Genomic DNA, 23520 nt, shown 5'->3' with positions numbered 1-23520 from the left:
TGTTGTAAGAAGATAGAGCCAGTGCATTCATTTTGTTTACTTTGGTTTTCAATGTCTGCCTGCTTTCACTGAAAAATTTGCTTGGAGCAGACTGTAGCAGACCTCTCTCTGTCTTTTCATAATTGATCAGGGGATGACTGGCTTCCCTGAGGGTTAAGACGTGGCAACTTTTTCTGTTTGCTCAGCATCTCAATGCAGTAGTTCAAACATTGTTCACACCAGCTGGCAGTGTAATACCATATGCACATCTTGTAAAAGCAACTGTTGTCATGGATACTAGACACTATCTGGGAAACCAGCTCATTGATTCTGTTATACTTTTTGCAGAATTTTATTGGTTTGGATTTTATTTATATTTTAGGAGGGACTTTTCTCTAAAACTAGGAATGTTTTAACATGCATAGTGCTATACTCATAACCTGGTAATGTTGATGAAAAGCAGCACTATCCATATCACTTTGAGACTACAAACCAATATGTCAATGTATAGCAAGAGATTCAAATGTTCTACAACTTTGTGCCAGGTATTTAACTAGTGTGGATATTATTTAGCAGGTGAAACTCAATAAAATCTCCTATTGAGTCCAATCCATCCATGGTTGATTCAGTACAAGGCTCTGTTCAAATCTAAGTTTTTTTGATAAAGGTAGTTATAACCCTATAATAAAAGAAAAAGTCACTGGAAGGAGGAACATTGTAAAGAAAATCTGATACACTGATGAGCTGTGTCACTATAATTCAGTGTGTCTGGCCACTCAGGTGTGGAAAAGGAGTCAACCATAAGCACCACAGAGAGCTATGTATAGTCGTGATTAATAAGCCTATAGTAAGCCAATGCGGCTAAAAGGTACAACACCACTGACTGGATATGGTCATAGTAATACTCACTGGTGCAAGCGGCTTGATGCAAGAAAGTGTTATAACACTATGCCAGAAATAAAGCAAGACTGTCACCAGTAGCAACTGATGGACTCTTCTCACATACAATAGCGTTCATTATTTTAGCTAAAAAAAACCTGTGCTGCATGTAGTGCAATTTTGCCTGTCAAATGATGGAATCTGTGACAAAGGCTTATGACGGAGCATCCAATACACATGGCAGTTCTCTCCATGTTTCATAATGAAATTTCTTCATATCCAAAATGTCCTTCCCCTTTCCTCAGTATCAATGCAAAATTCCAAATTGTTTAAAAATGATCAGATAATTCCTGGTACACATATGATTGTGCTATTGAATGCAATGTTCTCACTTATCTGTTGGGATGGCTTAGCTAAAACAATACTGGTGAACTTAAAGGCTGGTCTGGACCTCCATACATGTAGATTATGATCTAAAGTATGTATACAGGATATTACATTACTGTTATTCATTCACATTAGTATCTGCTTCTAAGGATCGTATAATTTCAAATTGTTGCCATAAAAAATACAGTAAAGCTGGAATACATAATTTATACAATAAATAATAATTTTCCCCCCAGTAATTATCATTCCTGATAATTGTCCACTCATCATAGGAGGTGGGAACTACATTTGCATGCCACAGTCACCTTCGCTTTGTAGGTACATGGGAGAATCATTTGGTGTCTATAACAACAAAGCCTCAAAGAAACTGCATTTGCTTGATCTTCGGGTGATCAGTGGCACCTTTACAGAGGGTGAAATTTTGAAAACAAGAGTTCCTAGGAACGCTTCCTACCAAGCATTGCCCCAATTGTCGGCACGTGAAAAGGGACCTTTAGGGTCCTTTAGCACTGCCATATTTTTTGCCATTTATGAATGTCAGTTGATGATATAGCATATTGATTGGCTCCTGTTAAGTGCTTTTTACTTATGACATTTAATGTTTGTTAATACAATAGTTCGATTTTTTTAACTGATAAATCTTTAATCGTATTTCATAAAATTGTTGAAAAATGTCTCTGTTTTTGAAATATCTACATTTATGACACTTTCTTACATCTTTAGATTGGCCTGAGGACCAACCTCCTTTAATCTTTGTACTCCCTAAGGGTACTTTCACACTGGCGTTCTTCTTTTCCGGTATTGAAATCTGGTAAAGGGTCTCAATACCGGAAAAAAACACATCCGTTTTGTCCTAATGCATTCTGAATGGAAAGCAATCCGTTCAGTATGCATCAGGATATCTTCCGTTCTGTCCCTTGTACGATATTTGACCGGACAAAATACCCCAAAATCCCGTAACAGTACCACACTTGCTGGATCTGGCATTCATTTCCATAGAGATGTATTAATGCCGGATCCGGTACCAAGTGTTCTGGAAATTGCCGCGTTTTCCTGTCTGCACATGCGCCGGGATATCAGTTTGCATACGGTTTGCCTGATTCAGCAGGCACTTCTAGCAACGGAACTGCCTGCTGGATTCTAACAACGCTAGTGTAAAAGTAGCCTTACTTTTTCTAATAATAAGCAATAAGTAACCATTACTGATTTATTATTATTATTATTTATTATTTAAGCGCCATTCATTCCATAGCGCTGTACATATGATAAGCGGTGCACATACATAACAGACAATTGTACTAATCATAAACAAGATGAGTTACAAACTGGTACAGAAGGAGAGAGGGTAAGAAAACTACAAACTACAACTTGATCAGAAAGTAGCTGACAAAATGATAAAGTTTACAAGGTGATACTTTGTAAACTTTTGCTAAGGAGCAACTGACATTTTATGTGCCATCTGGGAAATCTCAGCTATGAAATGTTTTCTTTGAAGACATCTGTCATAAAACATAGAGTATATTGTTGATGCGACAGGTGATAGTATCTGAGACAATAGATTACCCTCTTAGAGATGTATATTTATTATCAAATTTTCCTTTAAAACATCTGTCAAAAAAGATAGGTAATGGTAAGACATGAGACGAGATTGCCTTCTTCAAGATGTATATCAGCTATCAAAGTACAACACAATTAGGACATTTACATTGATAAATGACACTGAATTCTTCATAATATTATTTAACTTCCTTTCCACCACCTCTTTGGTAGTTCCCTTTGAATACTTAAGTGACAACTATCAGGTGCTTATGAACACATGACATCTGTGACGTGCCAGTGTGAATTGATGCATTATGGGGTATATCTAAATTTCCACTGTACAAGTTATCTTCAGTCCATTCTACATGATGACAGGAGCTTAGGAAACAGGAATTCTCTTTTTGAACTATTGAGGTTGGCTTTGCTTGCAATGTTTGAAGTTAAGGTTTGTAGAGGTAAAATTACCCTACTTTTTATTCTTAAGGACTATTGGTTATAGACATCATTCATGCTTTATGTATTTGCATTTAAAACCATTACTTTCAGGTTTTCCACTGGCACTAAAATGCATTTTTACATTACAAGGAAATCTATTCCATGAAATATCTACTGACTCAGTACTAGGCTGTTACACAACTGATGTTTTTATGGACCTATGACCTCTCACAGTCTCAAAAATAATATATATATATATATATATATATATATATATATTATTTTTTTTTCATTATTAAAATAGAAATGTAAAAATTGATATAACATCTGCTCAGTGAGCATGTCAGAGCAACCATATGCATAAATTACCCTATTTCCACTATCCTTGCCATCTTCAGTTTACTGAATATTTGACAGACATATCCATCATATCGTACTTGTGAATTTGTACTGGAGTAACTGCTAGGCTACTTCATTGTAGGGAAAGGGTCTTTAGTGCTTTCCAGAAAAAGTATTATCTCTCCTTAAGACATTGACCCTTATAGTCTTTTTCCTAAAGGTAAAATGCATTCTACTTTGCCAATATCTACATCTGTATCCTATTTGGAAAAAAAAAAACTAATTGGAAGATGAAAATATGGTATGAACAGGAAGACATATCTATACCTATGATATAGGCTAATCACCTCCGATGTACAAGTGATTTAGATTACTTTGTCTACTCAACACTCTAGCAGAAAATATTCATATTAATGGGAAATAGTTTTATGAATCACTTGACTGTATTTGGTTCAAGTGATGATTGTTAAATATTAATAGGCACTGATATCTGTGACAGTAACATGCTATAGGTCATAGTTAGAGATGAGCGAATTTCATATTTTGTTGATAAAAGGTGAATTGCATTTCCATTACCACGGCCATAACGCAATTCTATGATGATCTATGATGGATAGTCTATGATGTTATTCATTCCGTCATAATAGAAGTCTCTGGGCTACAAAACGGATCCATCCCATTTCCGTTATGCAGGGGAGTCCGAAGTGTGAACAAATTTCTTAAGCGGAAATTCGTTTAACTCTAGTCATAGTATGCCTTCTAGTTCCAGCTACACTGGGAAATGTGTTCTCTCTCTCTCTCTCAATCCTAATTTGCTAGATAAAGAATAGTTACCTACTTTTAATAGAGCTGGTCTGGAGGACAAATACAAACCTCATATTTTGTATATTAAGCAGCTGTAATGGATTTGTATATCTTTCCTTAACAATTAATTATTGTCAATGTTTTGTGTATAATAAGTCAACAATGGCTTTATTTCTCTGTATCTATTGTTTGTGCCTAGGCTCTCCAAGCAGCAAGACAGCTTCTTTTACAACAGCAAACGAGTGGATTGAAGTCTCCAAAGAGCAGTGAAAAACAAAGACCACTGCAGGTACAGTATGTTCTAATGAAGGACATGATGTAATAAACTGTTTACAGTAATAGGACAAAACTGACAATACATTCCTTATAAAGGAGCCATACACTGTTATAAGGATGGGCAATTAATAACTCTTTTACTGGTTGATTCCTGTTGCTTGACTGCATTGTAGGCAATCACAAAAAATATTGATATGCTACAATATAAATGTAAAATCTCACTATGGACAACTTATACCATTACTATGATTCTGCTTCATGATGTCTTTTTGAAAGAAAAGTATCTTCAAAAAGTCTTTGAAAGCACAGAAGTTGTACAAAGAAACAAGACATGAGAGTCCTCAAGGCAAATATCTGTATATTGTTTGGGATACATTATTTGTGCTTTTCAAAAGTAGTTTCCCCCTGTTTCTAACATTTTATTTTTTTTAGACATAAAAAGTTATTTTTTTCACCTGCAGCTGAGTAGTCATTCCAGTATACTCAATTTGCTTGTGGCAACATCTTAATTCATAACTTTGGTTTTAAATAATACAGAGAGTAAGTTGAGCAACTGTCTCCCCAAGGGTACCGTGAAAATGCTGTCAGAGAAGTATACCTGTTTTCCCCCTCTTAGAAGTGGAGAATACTCATGCGCTAGCACAAATGGAACTTTGAATGTTTAATTTATTATCTCTGAAAGATTTTGCATCAGTAGAAATAATGTGAAATTGTAGCAAATAAAAAAAAACTTTGAGACTACAAATGTCATATATAACGTTATAATATTCTTAAAATTATAAGAAGTTCTAAAGTTGCTATTTAACAACAGCAAAGGAGGTTATTTACTATTTTCAGACTGCTTGTTTGAGAGCCTTGGGTCACCATCTATGAGGTACATTTCCCATCGCATAGCTCTCTTACGTATTTGTAAGGGGCAGAATTTGGGCATCGTCACACATACTCACACTGGTAATCAATAACAGAGTCTTCCAAGTGCATAGACATCCTTTTTCTTCTGCTCTGTTGGTCATTAGTATGAGTTTTATAAGGATTCTCTTGAGGATAAAACCATAAGAGGTTTTAGAACATGTGATTATTTAGAAATAGGGAAACATTTTACCATCCAAGTTCCACTAGAGAATATTAAAAAGCTTGAAAACCCAAATGTACATTTAAATTAAAATACAATTTTGCAGCAGTCTCTATGTGGATGTTGAGAGAAGTAAAACCATACCATACATGTGGATGGTTTCCATAGTTAATGCTTGCCTTCTCTATTACTTTCAAAAACGCTAGAGAGGTTTATTGGTTTATCATACTTTTCTTATATCGCCACGCAACAATTATTTTGCTACTGATAGAAAAACGTGATTTATACTAAAATGAATGCAAATATGAACTTGCCTGACACGTCTAGATTTTAACCACTTAAGGACCCTGCGATTCTCCATTTTTGCATTTTTTCGTTTTTACTCCCCGCATTGCCATAGTCCTAACTTTTTATTTTTCTATTCACATAGCCTTATGAGGGCTTATTTTTTGCAGGACAAGTTGTACTTTCTAATGACGCCATTTATGGTTGCATACCATGTAGTAGGAAGTGGCAAAGAAATTTCCAAATGGGGTAGAATTGGGAAAAAACGCTATTCTGATAAAAATAATTATAACCATATTCTGACCACTATAACTTTTTTGTAGTTATGTTTACAGGGCTGTACAGGGCTCATTTGTTTCGGGACGATCTGTTATTTTCAGTGATATCAATTTGAAGTGTGTGTGACTTTTTGATCCCTTTTTATAAAAAAAATGATTGTGTAGTGACAAAAAATTGCAAATTGGCAGTTTTAATTTTTTTCCCGTTACGCCCTTTGCCGTATGCCATTAATATTGTTATATTTTAGTAGTATGGGCATTTTCGCACGTGGCGATGCCCATGATGTTTATTTTTTTATTGTCTAAGTATTATTATTTTTTTAAGGAAAGGGGGGTGATTTGAACTTTTCTTTTTTTTTATATTTGCAAAAACTTTTTTTTAAGTCACCTTTAGATTGTGTATTGTGTTCATTGATGTCTATATAGACACCATTGAAGACTTAATTTGCACTATACCAATACAATGCTGCCTAGTGGCCTGTATTAGTATAGTCATCTAATAGGCACCGAAGTCTGCTTGAGGTTTCAGTCTATTTGTTCAATGTAACAACAGGTTCCCCGCTCTCAACCGGGGAATGCTGTCACCGGAGCAGAAGTGCGCGACTTCCACTTACGGACTGCACAGATGCCGTGGTCACATTTGACCACGGCATCTGAAGGGTAAAATGTATGCGATCAGCCTTATGGCTGAATGCATACATGTGCCGCGGGTCTCTGCTCTTTAAAATAGCAGAAACCTGGGGGCTATGGCGCCCTCTGCACGTGTGAGCGGGCGCCATGTTTGGGGGCCGGACTTCATCATGCATGTACGGTGGAGGTCCTTAAAGGGTTAAGTTATACTGTACATGCAAAGCATATTCAGTTATAATATTAATGCATTATTTTGGAGATAGTCCAATGGACATGTCCAGACCTGTTCGGACACACTCAGGCTGATGTCAGCAGTAAGTATATAAGGCAAGCTGGACAGATTTTGCTAAAGTGATCTGTTCTAGTGCTATCAGTTTTAAAACTTTTGGATAAACGCAAATGTGTTAACGATCCAGACAATTTCTGCTACATATGTGGCAAATTCACTACTTATGATCAGCGCAAGAATCTGACAAAGCGAGTGTGTCTTGCAGCTTGGGATGCATTTGTGCTTGTAGTGCAGAACTTCACTGGGAACAGACGAGCTGCAAACTACTGCTGAATTAGTAGACAACATGCTTACAGCATATGAACAACTTGTCTGCCGAATGTCATTGAAAGTGCATTTCTTAGATTCACATCTTGACTTTTTCCCACCCAATTTGAGACATGTAAGTGACGAACATGGAGAGCGGTTCCATAAAGATATTTCTACAATGGAGAACAGGTATCCAGGCCACTGGAATCCCAACATGCAAACTTTGATGTAGATCAGGTAATTGTTGGAGTAAAACTTGTTCTGTTCAAAATTATGCAATACTTTCCAAGTGCTTAATTCATTTAGGCATACTTATGCATATCAACATTTTGTGACGTGTTACAACAATTCTGACTTCGGATTTGTAATCTGCAAACTCGATTTAGTATAGAACAAATGGTTTTTGCCCAGTAGCAGACAAAACGTATTTTTGTTTTTCCTTCAAGAGACCCATCACATTGTCTATGCAGTCTGATCTGTGGGCAATGGGGTAAAGAGAAGGAGAATCGATTTAGTATAACAGTATACATTTTGTTAATTTAAGTCCCTGCTCTTTCTATTATCAGTAGTCATTTAGGTGGTTGTACTCAGTGATTGACAGTCTTTTATATACAGTCATGTGAAAAAATTAGGACACCCTTTGAAAGCATGTGGTTTTTTGTAACATTTTTAATAAAAGGTTATTTCATCTCCGTTTCAACAATACAGAGAGATTAAAGTAATCCAACTAAACAAAGAAAACTGAAGAAAAGTCTTTTCAAGATCTTCTGTAAATGTCATTCTACAAAAATGCCTATTCTAACTGAGGAAAAAGATAGGACACCCTTGCCCCTAATAGCGAGTGTTACCTCCTTTGGCTGAAATAACTGCAGTGAGACGGTTCTTGTAGCCATCTACCAGTCTTCGACATCGGTCTGAGGAAATTTTACCCCACTCCTCAATGCAGAACTTTTTCAGCTGTGAGATGTTTGAGGGGTTTCTTGCACGTACAGCCCTTTTCAAGTCACCCCACAGCATCTCAATGGGATTCAAATCTGGACTTTGACTTGGCCATTCCAGGACTCTCCATTTCTTCTTTTTCAGCCAATCTTTGGTTGATTTACTAGTATGTTTTGGGTCATTGTCATGTTGCATGGTCCAGTTCCGCTTCAGCTTTAATTTTCTAACTGATGGTCTCACATGTTCTTCAAGCACCTTCTGATACACAGTAGAATTCATCGTGGATTCTATGATGGTGAGCTGACCAGGTCCTGCTGCAGCAAAGCAGCCCCAAACCATGACACTTCCACCTCCATGCTTCACAGTTGGTATGAGGTTCTTTTCTTGGAATGCTGTGTTTGGTTTACGCCAAACATGTCCTCTGCTGTTGTGTCCAAATAATTCAATTTTGGACTCATCTGTCCAAAGAACATTATTCCAGAAGTCCTGGTCTTTGTCAACTTTATCTCTGGCAAATGTCAGTCTGGCCTCGATGTTTCTCTTGGAAAGCAAAGGTTTCCTCCTTGCACACCTCCCATGCAAGTTAAACTTGTACAGTCTCTTTCTGATTGTAGAGGCATGTACTTCTACATCAACAGTAGCCAGAGCCTGCTGTAGTTCTCGAGATGACACTTTAGGGTTTTTGGAGACCTCTTTTAGCATCTTGCGGTCTGCTCTTGGGGTGAACTTGCTGGGGCGACCAGTCCTGGGCATGTTGGCAGTTGTTTTGAAAGCCCTCCACTTGTAGACTATCTTCCGGATAGTGGAATGGCTGATTTCAAAATCTTTTGAGATCTTTTTAAATCCCTTCCCAGACTCATAGGCTGCTACAATCTTTTTTCTGAAGTCCTCTGACAGCTCTTTTGCTCTCACCATGGTGCTCACTCTCACTTCAACAGTCAGGAGCACACCAAACTAAATGTCTGAGGTTTAAATAGGGCAAGCCTCATTCAACATGCAGAGTAACGATCTACTAATTATGTGCACCTGGTGTGATATACCTGTGTGAGATCTGAGCCAATTTAAGAGGGAATACATGTGAGGGTGTCCTATCTTTTTCCTCAGTTAGAATAGGCATTTTTGTAGAATGACATTTACAGAAGATCTTGAAAAGACTTTTCTTCAGTTTTCTTTGTTTAGTTGGATTACTTTAATCTCTCTGTATTGTTGAAACGGAGATGAAATAACCTTTTATTAAAAATGTTACAAAAAACCACATGCTTTCAAAGGGTGTCCTAATTTTTTCACATGACTGTATATCTATACATAGAGAGGTAGCTGACAATCACAGAAAAAGACCACAAATAGCGGATATTTAAATATTCACTCTTTCCCCACAAAACTATACACCAATTTGCTCATGTTCTCATGCTATATATCAGGGATGCCCAACCTGCGGCCCTCCAGCTGTTGCAAAACTACAATTTCCAGCATGCCTTGACAGCCTACAGTTATCTGTCTACAGCAGGGCATTGTGAGAGTTGCAGTTTTACAATAGCTGGAGGGCCACAGGTTGGGCATCCCTGCTCTATATCATGCAGCCAACAGATAAGTCTGAATGTGATAGGTGCACTTTAAAGTAGTATTCATAACCACAGTGGCTAAGAATCATCAAAACTGGTGTAATTGCCCATAGCAACCAATCATATTCCACCTTTAATTTTTCAGAGCTCCTCCTAAGGTAGAATATGATTAGTTCCTTTACACCAGAACCAGTTTTGATAAATCTCCCCCAGTATGTGTAGTAGGAATGAGCGAATCGAGCTTCGGATCCAAGATCCAAAGTCAACTTGCTCCAGAAATCGTTTTAATGCTGTACAAAGATCCAATCAAATAGGGTGATGAACATGATGTGTATATTAGATAATCTATCATTTTGGCAAAATAAATTAGTTATAATGAAGGAATCCCCTAACCAGTGCTGTCTCTAGAATTCAAAGTAATCCAGTGAATATTGCCTAGCTTTTCAATAGATGTTTATATATTTATTTAGTTCCACAATTGCTTTTTTTCAGGAGCCATTAATTTCCTACAAACAAGTTTCACCTTTATGTATTAGGGTCCACAATACACCCAGCCGGCACCCCCCATAGAACTGCCAATTTTCTCCGCAATTGCAGACAAGAATAGGACATGTTCTATTTTTTCCGGAGCCGCGGACTGGAAGATCAGATGCGGAGAGCACATAGTGTGCTCTCCGCATCCATTCCATCCCCATAGAGAATTAATTAGTCTGCACCCATTCTGCAATCTGCGGAACGGATGCGGACCCATTATTCGGATGTGTGAATGGAGCCTTAATGGGAACCTGTCAGCAAGATCATGCTGCCCTAATCGCGAGCAGCATCATTTAATGTCAGGTGTCCAGATTCAATTGAACTGTGATTTACTCTAATACATTGTGGTGTTTTAGAAAAAAACACTTTTTAACACTTTTTTAACTCAAAGACAATTATATTTGATATTCCCAGAGAGGACTTTCCACTTGACCTCTCGCCTCTTGATTCTCTCTGTCCAGTTCATCATGATTGACCAGTCTCTCCTTTCTGTGTGTGTTAGGGAGTGGCCTGTCAATCACAGTGATCATAGTAAGCTAGGCGGGCAAATATTGCTAATAGATTCCCTCTTAAAAACATTACCACCATTTAGTTTAACCCGTTTATAAATACGTGAATATTGAAATAATATCAACAATTTAGAAAATGAAACATTTTTAATCTTTCCTATGGAGTAAATTTTCCGGCTATATTCTGTAACCATATTGATTTCATGTAGCGACAGACATCATCCATGACACCTGAGAGCACCTATTGTACTAATAATTTGACTTCCTTGTATAAATCTTAGCATAAATGTATTAGCAATGTATTTATCATACAGTAGTACATGATTAAATGTATTCAACCATTTGATTGCTACTATTTAAAAGTAGATAATACCCTTTTTCAACATAATTGCAAACAATTCTTGCTATGCCCTATTAAATATCACAATAACTGTGTATTCTTAATATGTTTGTATATTCATGGTAAATTGCAGCATACTGTACATTAAGTTATTTCAATGGCACCAAACTAATACCCTTATATATAGTTGCCCCTTCCAAAAAAACATTTCTAGAACTTCACCTTAGAAATTAGCAATAGTGCAGCAGTTGTAGGAAATTACATGAAAATAGGCTGCAACTGGTATTTAAGCCAATACAAGAGTAGATAGTATAGTTTTCTCCTTCCGTCCACAATGATCCTATGTTCATGTTTCATGTTCGTAAACCCAAATATCATATATCATCAAGATAGTCAATCATAATCCTTTACGTTTAGCAGAATGCACCTATACAGGGGATAATGTTTATATTTGCCTCTGATTTCATAGGTCAGCACTTTTGTAATTTATGTTGTTTTGTAGTGCATATCACTGATTGCATGACAATCTATGGTTATAGTCAAGTGATCAAACATATTTTGACCCCTTAGTGACCACCCATACGCCTTTTTACGGTCGTCACTAAGGGGCCTTAGGAAAAAAGCAGCGGTCCAGTCTAAGCGCTGCATGGGTCCCCTGTGCAGCGGGGACTGGGCCCGGCTCTCACACTAGAGCCGCAGCCCTGCTTTAAGAGCCCTGATCGGCAGGAGTGCCAATCTGGGCTGTTTAACACTTTTCATGCTGCGGACAATGGCGCCCGTCTCATGTAAAGTACTGACAGAGGGAGCGGACTTCAATTTAAAAAAAAAATCCCATTAAAAAAATTAAGTTTTTTTTCCATTGAAAATACTCTTTTCAATAAAAAAAATTGCAAAAATAAATCGTACCCATATATTTGGTATTGCCGCATCTGTAATGACCCGGACTACATAAATATCACAGAAATTATCCCCTACGGTGAACTCACGAAAAAACATAATAACAAGCCATCAAAAAGCATCATTTACTCCAAAATGATACCAATAAGTTGTCCCACAAAAAATCAAGCCCTCACACAACTTCATAGAAAAAAATAATAAAAAAGTTATGGGTCTTAGGAAGCAGCAATGTAAAAACATTTTTTTTTCTTTAAAAAAATAAGGTTTTTATTGCGAAAAAGTAGTAAAACGGAAAAACAACTATTTTTATTTGGTATCACTGTAATCGTACTGACCCAGATAATAAAGATATTATGTTATACTGAAAAATGAACACCATACAATTTATAATCTAAAAACGCAGTGGCAGTATTGCTGTTTTTCCCATCTCCCTCCAAAAAAGAGTTTATAAAAGTTAATCAGAAAGTTATGTGCACCCCAAAGTGGCACTATTAAAAACTACAACTTGTCCTGCAAAAAAGAAGCCCTCATAAAGCTATATAGATGGAAAAATTAAAAAGTTATAGATCTTGGGACACGATGAAAAAAGGAAGAAAAATGCTTGATCAGTAAGGCCCAAAACTGGCTGTTCACTAAAGGGTTAATTCTTATTTGTGAAGTTCATGGACTCTTCTTGATGTATGTGATGATTAAGTACTGATAACCTGCAGTGCCAGATGTCTGAAGGCTACTGTTGTAATCTGCCATGTGAGTTAACCCCTCCCTGAGGTATTTTTTTTTATTTTTTACTTCCTGCTTCCCAGAGATATAACTTTTTTATTTTTCTGTTCACATAGTTGTATGAAAGCTTGATTTTTGAGGGACAAGTTCTTTCTCATGGCATCATTTAATATTGCCTACAATGTAGTGGGATGCTGGAAAAAAAATCTAAATGGGGTGGAGTTTGAAAAAAATATATACAATTCTCCCATTGTTTTATGAGTTTCATTTTTTTATGTGTTTTCTATTTGGTAAAAATTACATGTTAACTTTATTCTTTGGGTCAATACTTTACAGCAATACCAAATTTAAATAGTTTTTGAGTTCGAATACTTAACGTTGAACATGATATTTGAGCTACAGGCAACATATCATAGAGTAGGTAGAGCTGAGCAGATTGATTTATAGTTTTATGGGAAAAGATTCAATAAAATGTGTTATTTTTCTATTTATGTCCATGTTCTTTCTGGGCTTTGAAGTCAAGGAAGTTGTCCTATCAATAATTGACCACCTTCCCTCTATAACTGTGCATACAGAGATAGCTGATAGGACCGTCTCCTTGACTACAAAACCCAGACTGAACATGGATATAAATGGAAAAATTACAAGTTTTAATGTACCTTTTACCATAAAACTTATATCAATTTGCTCAGCATCACCTGATTTGTTACATGCTGCCTGCAGATTAATTAGCATTTTCATAGTGATAGGGTCCCTTTAAAAAAATATTTAGAAAAAAAACTAAAAAACTTTGCATGACCATATTCTGACCCATAGAACTTTTTTATATTTCTGTGGAGCTGTTTAAGTGCTTATTTTTGCAGAGCAATCTGTATGTTTCATTGATACCATATTGGGGAGTGTATGATCACTTTTTACTTAATGTTTTTTTATTCAACATTCAACACTTTTATATTTTATTAATACAACCATTTTTGGATGCAGTGATTCCAGTTATCTTTATTTTTTTTATTTTCTCTTTTTTTTAAATGCGGAAAGTGGAAACAGTTGAATTTTATAAATTTTTATATTTATTTCTAGTCCCAGTGGACTATTTGTTCGCTTTATCAATGACGGCAATGATTTACCATTGTAGTCTACAGGAAAATCACTACGTTTCCTATCAAGCCTTGCCACAGGAACATTGCTATGGTAGGCTTCGGAGCCTTTGGAAGGCCCAAGACTCCTGCGATCTTGTTGCAGGGGGAATGCCACATTCTCGTTAAATAACCAGTCTGATGCCGTGGCACCAGGTGTAAAACAATGACTATGGCGCCTGCTCAGCTCTTGAGCAAGTATGATGGGTGTCAAGTAGGTGTTAATAAGCCTTTGCATGGCTAATACAGTTATTAATAAGTCAGCTGCATACATGAGTGAGTTGAGTTTCTGCAAGTTTAACTAGTGGCATCTTCCTTTACTCGTCAAAGCTATCAGGTTTTGATCTCTGTGGCTGTAACAAAAAGCTGTTCTATCTACAAAAATCTGTTACACATGTGTGTTATTTGGGAATGTTTCAGTTTCTCTGAATGCAACGTAAGTTCTCCATTGTGACTTGATTTTCTTTGTTCTTAGCTAATAACCCAGTAAAATCTCCATGCTTTTTGAATTCTTTTGCAATTAACAAAATGTTTTATATGTTAAAATAACAGGTTTGTGCTAAAATATATATATATATATATATATATATATATATATATATATGTATATGTGTGTGTGTGTGTTCCATGACTTTTAATTTGCATTTATTTATTAACTTGTTGTTTAAGGGCGAAGGTTAGATGAAAGAGAAGTAAGAAATGCATATAAATATGTAAAGATCTACTGTTTAATTTACCAAGGTCATATTGAAAACTGTAAGCCAGGCTACGGTTCATTTAATAAGCATATAATGCAAAATGCAGAGTAGTAACCATATTAACATATAATTAAGCTAAACATATTGCTTGACTTAATGTATTCTTTTTTTTATTGTACATTATATCCAGGAGTTAAAAAAAAAAAAATCCTAATGCACGTTTGCATTTATTCTTTTGTCTCTCTCATATATGTAGATTGAACCGCTTTGCCCAGCACTTCATGTCCTCTAAGCCATTGTACAGAATAATGTTGATTATGAATGTTCAGTGATCATATTCCACTTGTGACTTGAGTACCCATTACCACATCACCAATGCAAACTAATCCTGGCACAATAAGTATCAAGTAAGATATTGTAAATTTTCTTCTGATAATATTCCTTGAGAACTGTACATTAAGAGGCATTATAGAGACAGAAATAACCCTACAGCTAGGCTGCTGCTTTTCTGTTGATGCAGGCCTCGAGATAAGAACTATATAGATAGATATAACACTAAAACTGCTCAGATAATCAAGGAATTCAAAAAGTCTAGTATTTGTCACACCAGCTCTGGCTGTAAAAGTCTATAGACTACTAAGGGAATAAAGCTGCTATCGCATGGCATCTTCAACAGTTGCACCAGACCTTTAGGCAATTCTTATGAGTCTATATGCACCTATTTTATGGCTAAAACTGATCTGAAACCTTTACAACCCTGTAGCCATGGTTAATTATACCTCCTACTGAAAGAATACATATATTAAGAAGTAGAATTTTGTCTTGTGTGCCATTGTTTAAACTCACAAAAATTTTAAGCTATTGTATCTCCGGGGATCACAGTCACGCCTGGACCCTTGAGCCTGAATGAGTCCAAAAGGTCCTTCTTCTCCATAGAGGGTGACTAGTTCTATAAATGATGAGTGATAATTGAGTGGGGTTGTTGCAGAGTATATGTTTGTATAAAGCAACATAATATCAGTTATATCAGGTAGAGTTTGTGACTATAGATTAAAGCTAACTTGGAAATTTTATTTGAAACTGGCTATAATGGCTCTCATGGGAATGGGAATCTAATTGAAGCCTCTTTTTTTCTAATATGTTTCACCTTTTCAGAAAAAAAGAAAGCATACAATAAGGATGATCTTTGGACAAAATAAACTGGAATGGATTTATTATCCATCATGCCTGTAGCTTTAAAGTCCAAGTTTAGAATAATACCTTGCAAAGAAACCAGGCCTGCAGCATATTGCTTTGCAATTCTAGTAATCCCCTTTGTCAGGAGAAATACTGAGAAAGGAAACGCCTTGTTAAAGTGAATGATAATGCCATTTTGTTACAAAATTAGTTTGTATTGAGGTTAATATAGAATTTTTCTTCATACTGCTTATGGGACACACTAAACACACTTAATTATGCATCAGATAATGTTTCACGCAGAAAAGAACATGAAGGAAGAGAAGGAATATATATTATTAAAAAAATAACCCATGAGCAGTTTAGATTGTGTTATTTGTAAGTGTTTGACAGTAGTATTGATGTATTGTTTTATACCTATGTGTGCGTACATTCCTAGTGTCTTACCAAAATCCATCAGTTTCTGATGATTTTTGTAGAAGTGGTAGAAAAAGTGTGACATGAACATTGTATACTGTGACAAGTATAGATATAGCAGTTACCAGTCACACTCAGTGAGCTAACATATCTAGTTACGACTATGACTGTTATCTCTGCTACATCTGTATTTACTAGGCAGAATCAATATCTTGTGGCACACTATGACTTCTTTTCTGATTGGAGTAGGATTCCCACCCATTCATGCAGAACAAAATACAGTGTAACATCCAGCACAAGTGGTTTTATTGTTGCAAAATCTGTGCTTTTATTGAAGTGTCCACAATAATTGGGATATTTTGGCCCGTAGACCTTTTTCAAACTGTAACAACACAAGTACAAAGTACAATGAATATATATTGATGACATTAAAGTATAGTAGTACATTATAGTGTACAGGTCACATGATCCTACTGCTAGCATAGTCTATAAAGTTGACATGATCTTGCAGATAGGAATTGCATAATACACATGACGAGGTAGAAGTTGCACATTGGACATGATCAAGTGAAGAGAGGATAGTAGATCAACTTATACATGATTGTAAACAAAATGGATAATCAGGGGTAGAAGAGCATGTTTCAAAACAACATATAGCATTGCATATACATGATTAACACAATATAAGGATATAGTTTAGCATAGAAAATCTGGTTTAACATATAAGTTAGCTGTATCATCCTGTAAATATATATTGTACTGATAACCAAGGCTGAATAGGAAATGTGCGTCATCAGGGTGCAGTTGCCCTTAGTAAGTCCTGGAATACAGTAGAGGACCACAGTGGCAAAGCACTGTGTAGCAGCTGTAGTGTTATTCCCAAATATTTTTAAAATGACATCAAAGTGCAGTTTCTCTTTGGCATAGCCTGCAATACATCTTTAAATCTTGTTCCCACTTGCTTTTTATAAAGGCCCCCCCATACACATTCTGTGGATACTTTCTCCCAATTCCACCTTGCATATCCAAACTCTCTACAGCTGAACATATATGTTTAAGCAACGGGGAAAAAAGCTGATGCCAGACACCTCTGTGTACGCCGGATGAGGGCTGGCATGTATGCCGGATACCATGAATTCCCCCAGTCTGCTCCCGTGACTTGACAGACTGACAAAATTAAGGATGCAGATGTGAACCCAGCCATACTGATCATTTTTTCTACCTGAACATAATTTGCATGGGGATGTGTCAGCAGAACTGTTGACTAAACCTGCCGACAATAGGCTAATGTGAATGGGGCTCACAAGACTTTGCAGATGAAAAAGGATCAGATCATGCACTTACTGATGCAACCGAGCTAAACTTGATAGTTAACGCGCTAAGTCAAGATAAAGATAATTAACTTTTCAATGGATTTCAATGGCATTTGTCATGAGATAACCAGGAAAACACTGTGCCATGTGTTATCAGAGTCAAGTTTAGCTTGGCTTAATCTGTTTCTGTTTGTGACCAGTGACTAGGTGTCATGGTGGGTAGTGGGGGAACCCCCCCCCCCCCAACCGCACAATGTCTATATAAACTATGCCACTAGTCCTGGAAGCCAGCCAGGATGACTGAGCTGGTCACCTCCTATGCATCTCTAAATACAATCCCTGACCTACTGACTGTATGAGCCAACCCTGATGGTGGGAGAGCTCATACCTGTGACCTTGTGCCCTACTAACCGTAGAGATCCCTGGTAATAATGTCAGGGCAAGGAGACGACACGGATGAACTGGAGTCTCACACAGGCCTACCAACTAGGAAGGATTAGACAGCAAGCAAAAACACATAGCAGCAGGTAAGAGCTCAGCGCAAAACGATAAGCACTGGAACAACAGCACTTACCTGCCACAACAACTGGGTTGAACAACTACTGCTTGCTGACTTGTGGTTCCCCCTCCGAAGAATCCCTGGGACCCCCTCACCGGAGGTACAGACAAACAAGGGGTTGTCTCCCAACCATGCCAGGCAATACACCAAACATAGCAGACATAGAACACCAAACTAGACATAACAAATCCCCAAAACAAACCCACACCAAACATAACAGGTAGGGTAGGAAACAAGGAGGAGAACATAGGGAGACATCGCTAAAGACCTTGATGTTCCACATAGAGGCCCTCACGGACAGGTGACACATGCAGAGAGAAGCAAAGTTCCTTCTCCTACAAACTCCAACATAAGAAGAGCCATGAGGCCACACCCAGCTCCACCTTGCACACCTAAACCCCTTATACACCAAAATGAGAAAAAAACACCAAACTTAAAGGGGAAGTGTCAAAACATGGTAAAACGACACATAGCCACAGGCAACAAGCATGCAGAGCAAAAGTGTCACGGTCTATTACCACCAGACCATGACACAGCTATGACACTTAGACCTAGATACAAAATTTGCTATGGGGACCTCCAATAATCATGAGCCATTTGCTCTCTTATGTGGCAGAGTTATTTTTGGTCTTCTCAGGCACCATTGCCAAGGAATGAAAACAGACTTCCCTACCTCATATCTGTGTCAAATATTCTTTATATGTGTGGGTTTATAAAGAATATGTTGGCATACACATTCAATTTAAATTTAAATGTTTTTTTAAAGGATACAAGTCACCCTGAAAATGCAAGGCAGCATAGAGCAGGAGGAGCTAAGGAAATTGATAAATAGTTTGGTTTGAAAATACTTGTATAACTTATTGTAATTTATATATTTAAATCTCTACTCAAAAATCATGTAGGCTGTCTTATAAGTGACTGATAGCTATCAATGTGGACACACTTACACATGGAATGCTATCAATCACTGAGCTCAGAAAGCAGAAATTTAATAAAATAGATTACAAGTTATACTGGATATTTTCATATATATATATATATATATATCTGCTCAGCTCCTCCTGCTGTATATCATGCTGTCGGCAATTTGCATTGTGTTTCCTAATGAAATGTTCTTTTTAAAGACATGACTGAAAGAAAGCAATTCACAATCTCTTGTAATTGTGATTTTCTAAATGTACAGATGCTAGGCTCTGAGAACACTTAATGTGTAATGAATGAGCAGCAAGTCTTCCTGTAATTCTTTTCCTTTTTACCTGGGACTGAATATTTTTATTGTGGTGGTATAGATATAAAAGTGAGTAAAAAAAAAAAAGTCAGGAGCATTTTGATATGTGAGATCTTTAGTTGTCTTTTGCTTTTTTTTGTTACAGAACAGGAATTTTCATAGTAATCTAAAATCTTTCTTGTCTTCTCAAGGTAGAAAGCATTGCTAGAGGCCAAACATTCTTGTACAGGTTATCTATAAGTAAAAGAAGCATTGTGAGATCCCTTTTAAGAACTAATAATGTTTTAAACACAGCTGCTGTGTAGTATGGGTCCTTTCACTCATTACACAGAAACAAACAATACATTTTGCTGCTAAAAAACTGAAATGGAAACTAAGGCCTACAGCTATAACCCATATTCTAAGTCGCTTACATAAAACTTTATACCTGTGAAACTGATAAAAGATCACTAAGCATAAACTGTAGAGGAAATCAAGTGTACGTGCCATCAGTTGCAATTTATTATTGGTCTAGCATGTCAGTAATTGGTGGTTACATTTTGCTAGTTAATGCTTATCACCTCTTTAATTATTATATGGTAACAATTTAGAAATACACTTTTTATTTGTATACATTTATCTAGTTGCAAGAGTAACCTGGTATGAAAAACCAATCTAAGTTATTTAAATGGTAAATGCTTCTTAGCAACCTCTTGTGTCTCAAACCTGGACCTGAACTTTCGAACACAGAGTTCCTATGGATTCCTATTATGGACCCTTAGGCCACTGCCACACACCATATGTTGTGACTGTCAGATTAGATAATATATCCTAGAAGCAATACTAGTATAGAGATGTATCCATTATTTTTTATAACTTATGAACAGCATATATATGAATATTCTGTGTATTTTTTTATATAAAAAATTGGTAGATGCCTTTCTTGATAAAATGTTTTAGTCACTCAATATATTCTTATTCGTGTTCTGGCTCTTCAACTATCTAGTTAGACTATTAGCTTGGCTAACAGTCAATTCAGGGAGAATTGTTTGTCCAACTGAACTAATTTTAACATCCTGAAAATATAATCAGCACCCCTCTGCCCTGGAATACACAAAGAGGATCTGGATTTATATGGAGGAAATGTGACTCATACAGGATATAATACGATTTATAACACACTTTATACAAATAAGACGCAACTTATATGGGATGACGATAACTGCAGCCAGATGTAGCCCCCTGTAGTGACTTAATTAGAGCATCACACATTACACTAATCGTTGCTTTTGATTGCTCATTCCTGAAGAGAATCTTTGCTTCTGGGCAGCAGATCCCTGTTTACAGAGGACAATCTGTTGCCCAAACATAATTTAGAAGGCCACAGCAGCGATACCTTCACTCAATGAGTGAGTATTTTGACCATTGGAAGATCAATGTCAACTTTATCTGGGCAATTATCAGGAACATGCATTTCTAGACTAGAAATATATTGCCTTATTCTAAAGGAGCCTTTAGTAAGTGAAGCTAGGAAATGCACAGATTACTGTTTTAACCAAGATGGAATACAAGCCAAAAATGAATGCCACATATTTAATTACTAGAGAAAAGACACATATATAGTAAATTCCATGGACACGCAGGTTTTACTCACCTGAAATAAACAATTTTTTCTTTCAAATTCAATTTCTTCATTGTGCCAATAATATGCAAATTAGCTTGTACCCTGCACCAAGGGCATTCATTTTACCCTTGGTGCATGAAGGATCCCTTCCTCCTTGTCTTCAAGCCATTCCCTCTGAAGGCTAGTTGACGGGGTAAGACATTAGCTGTGTCATATTGCCTGGCTAAGTCTTGCACAAATGTTATGGTACAGTATTAGACCTCAGCACATGCTCAGTAGTAGTCTCTGCTGGGATGAAAATAATTTCATTGCCTATGCGCCAATGCATAATCCCACAACTCTTGTGCAAGAAGATAGGGTCAGATGATGTAGCTAATGCTTGGCCCTGTCAATCAGCTGTCAGAGGGAGAGGCTGAAGGAGGAAATCTTTCAGGGTAGCTGAAACACCTTCGGTGCAGGGAACAACAAATTTTTATAATTTTTTAAAACTCCTATTTTAAACAGGAGTGAAATGGAAGTTTAAAGAAAAGATATGAGGGAAAATGTATCATCTCTCTGCGTCTATTATTTATTTTAATTTTTTTGCATTAAAAGTCTCAAACCACATGTTTGAGACTTTTTAAATCCCACCTGCATCACATTTTGTTGCAAGTGACATTTCTGGGCCACCTCCGCCACTTTCTGAAAAGGAAATGTGGAGAGGGCGGGAGTGGGCAGGTCCAGTGTGTCCGCCACATTTATATTTATTTTCACCTTCACCTTTTGGTGTATTATTACAATAGCTGCTGATAACCGACTCCCTTTAAAGCAAGTGTGCAGGAATCCTTAAAATACTGCCATACTAATGCATCTCAAAGATATAGACAGATTCCACACAAATATTTAGACAGCACTCCTTGATGATGATAAATAGTGATTTTATTTCATATTATTTCAGCCGGAGTCAGTGGTATATCAGTTGCGTGCAACGTTTCGGGCTAACATACGCCCTTCATCAGGCACTGTCAAGACCACGATGTATGTACAGCCAGCACTGATGAAGGACTATACAGCATGACCACTGTTAACACTGAAAATGAATATGACCTCTTACCTGTACAAAACATGTCATTTAAATGTTAATTTGAATAGAAGTTAATAAATTGTCAATTTATTGAACATGAATGCTCTTTGCTACTGGTATGATGCATCACTGTAGGCTAAGTATATTGCAGCTGTTTTAAATTAAGAACAGCTGAAAAATATGGATTATGCAAATATCTATTTTATCACAATTGCTAAATTGGAGTATGTAGCATAGTATACTAAAAGATCAGATTACTTTGAAAAAAAAATCTTTTCTAGCCCTGTCAGTAGAATTTCAGTGTGAACATGTGTTTCTGTTTACTCCAGCCTTGATTATCTTGTTTTACATATACTTTAGTTGATAATTGACTCTTTAAAACATTTGATGGTGTGTTATTTAATTTTCAAGTAGGCAATGCTATAATTATTTCCAAACATTACTGAAACACTTAAAGCTGGATGTGAGATGCCTTTCAGTGTTTTATTAAGCCATGCACATATACCACTAGAAAGTAAAATGTGGTATGGATAACGACCAATATTAAAGGTCTTTTTGATTTGTCAAAGATAATGTCAGTCCAAATTTGTGTTCCATCTGAAACCTTTATAGAGGCTGTGCCAAGATAGAAATGTATCCTTTTTCCATAAGATAAAGGATAAATATCTTACCTGTGGAGGTGTGATTGCTGGGGCCACCACTAATTACTAAAACGAGGGTCCTGTGCTCCATATGAATTAAGTGACAGGTTTTGTGTCTGCTGTTGCTTCATGCATTCTCTCTGGGACTACAGGAGATAGTCCTGTATATAGCTTTTGGCTATCTTAACAGTCCTGTAGAGACTGAATAGAGTGGCAGTAAAAATGTGCATTCTGCTATGTTTATATCAGAGCATGGGCCTACCCTTCTTTAGATTGGTGGAGGTCACAGCAGTCATACCACCACCAATCAGATAGTAATGCAGATAGGGGATAACTTTCTATTTTGGTACAACCCCTTTAATGAATTGATTTATAATCTGTAGTAATTGAAATTAAGCAATTGTGGGATGAGTATAATACATTTTTAACTTTGCCATAGTTCATTCCCTGTACCAACCAAATCACATTTGACCGAGGAAGCTTGAACTGCTGATAATCCAGCTGTAAGAGTCCTACTTATTGCCTGTTATTTAGAGGTCCAAAAGATTTTACGTACAGTCTAATACATTAATAGTTGATCAACGCCATGGCATTGGACGTAGAAGTACTGGAATAGCGGGTTATCAGTCTACTCCAATGGTTAGAAATCAAGAAACAAATAAATACAGAATGGTACTGGTAGATGATTTTCAAATTTGACTCTTTAGGTACTATTTATACATATGTTGGTCTGAAAAATATTCA

General features: G+C 36.6%; 1 protein-coding gene across 11 annotated transcripts in view; it reads left to right on the top strand.

The window, feature by feature from the left end:
* FOXP2 (forkhead box P2) overlaps positions 1–23520 on the top strand; it is a 260732-nt gene that overhangs the window by 108616 nt on the left and 128596 nt on the right. For all 11 annotated transcript variants that reach the window (XM_044280312.1, XM_044280306.1, XM_044280313.1 and 8 more), the window contains exon 3: positions 4562–4651. In XM_044280312.1, coding sequence (XP_044136247.1) covers positions 4562–4651 — 90 coding nt within the window. The remainder of the gene's footprint in view (positions 1–4561; positions 4652–23520) is intronic.

Source organism: Bufo gargarizans, chromosome 2, assembly GCF_014858855.1.
Source record: "Bufo gargarizans isolate SCDJY-AF-19 chromosome 2, ASM1485885v1, whole genome shotgun sequence".
In the NCBI taxonomy this organism is placed as follows: domain Eukaryota; kingdom Metazoa; phylum Chordata; class Amphibia; order Anura; family Bufonidae; genus Bufo; species Bufo gargarizans.
This window is presented reverse-complemented; position numbering and strand designations above follow the sequence as displayed.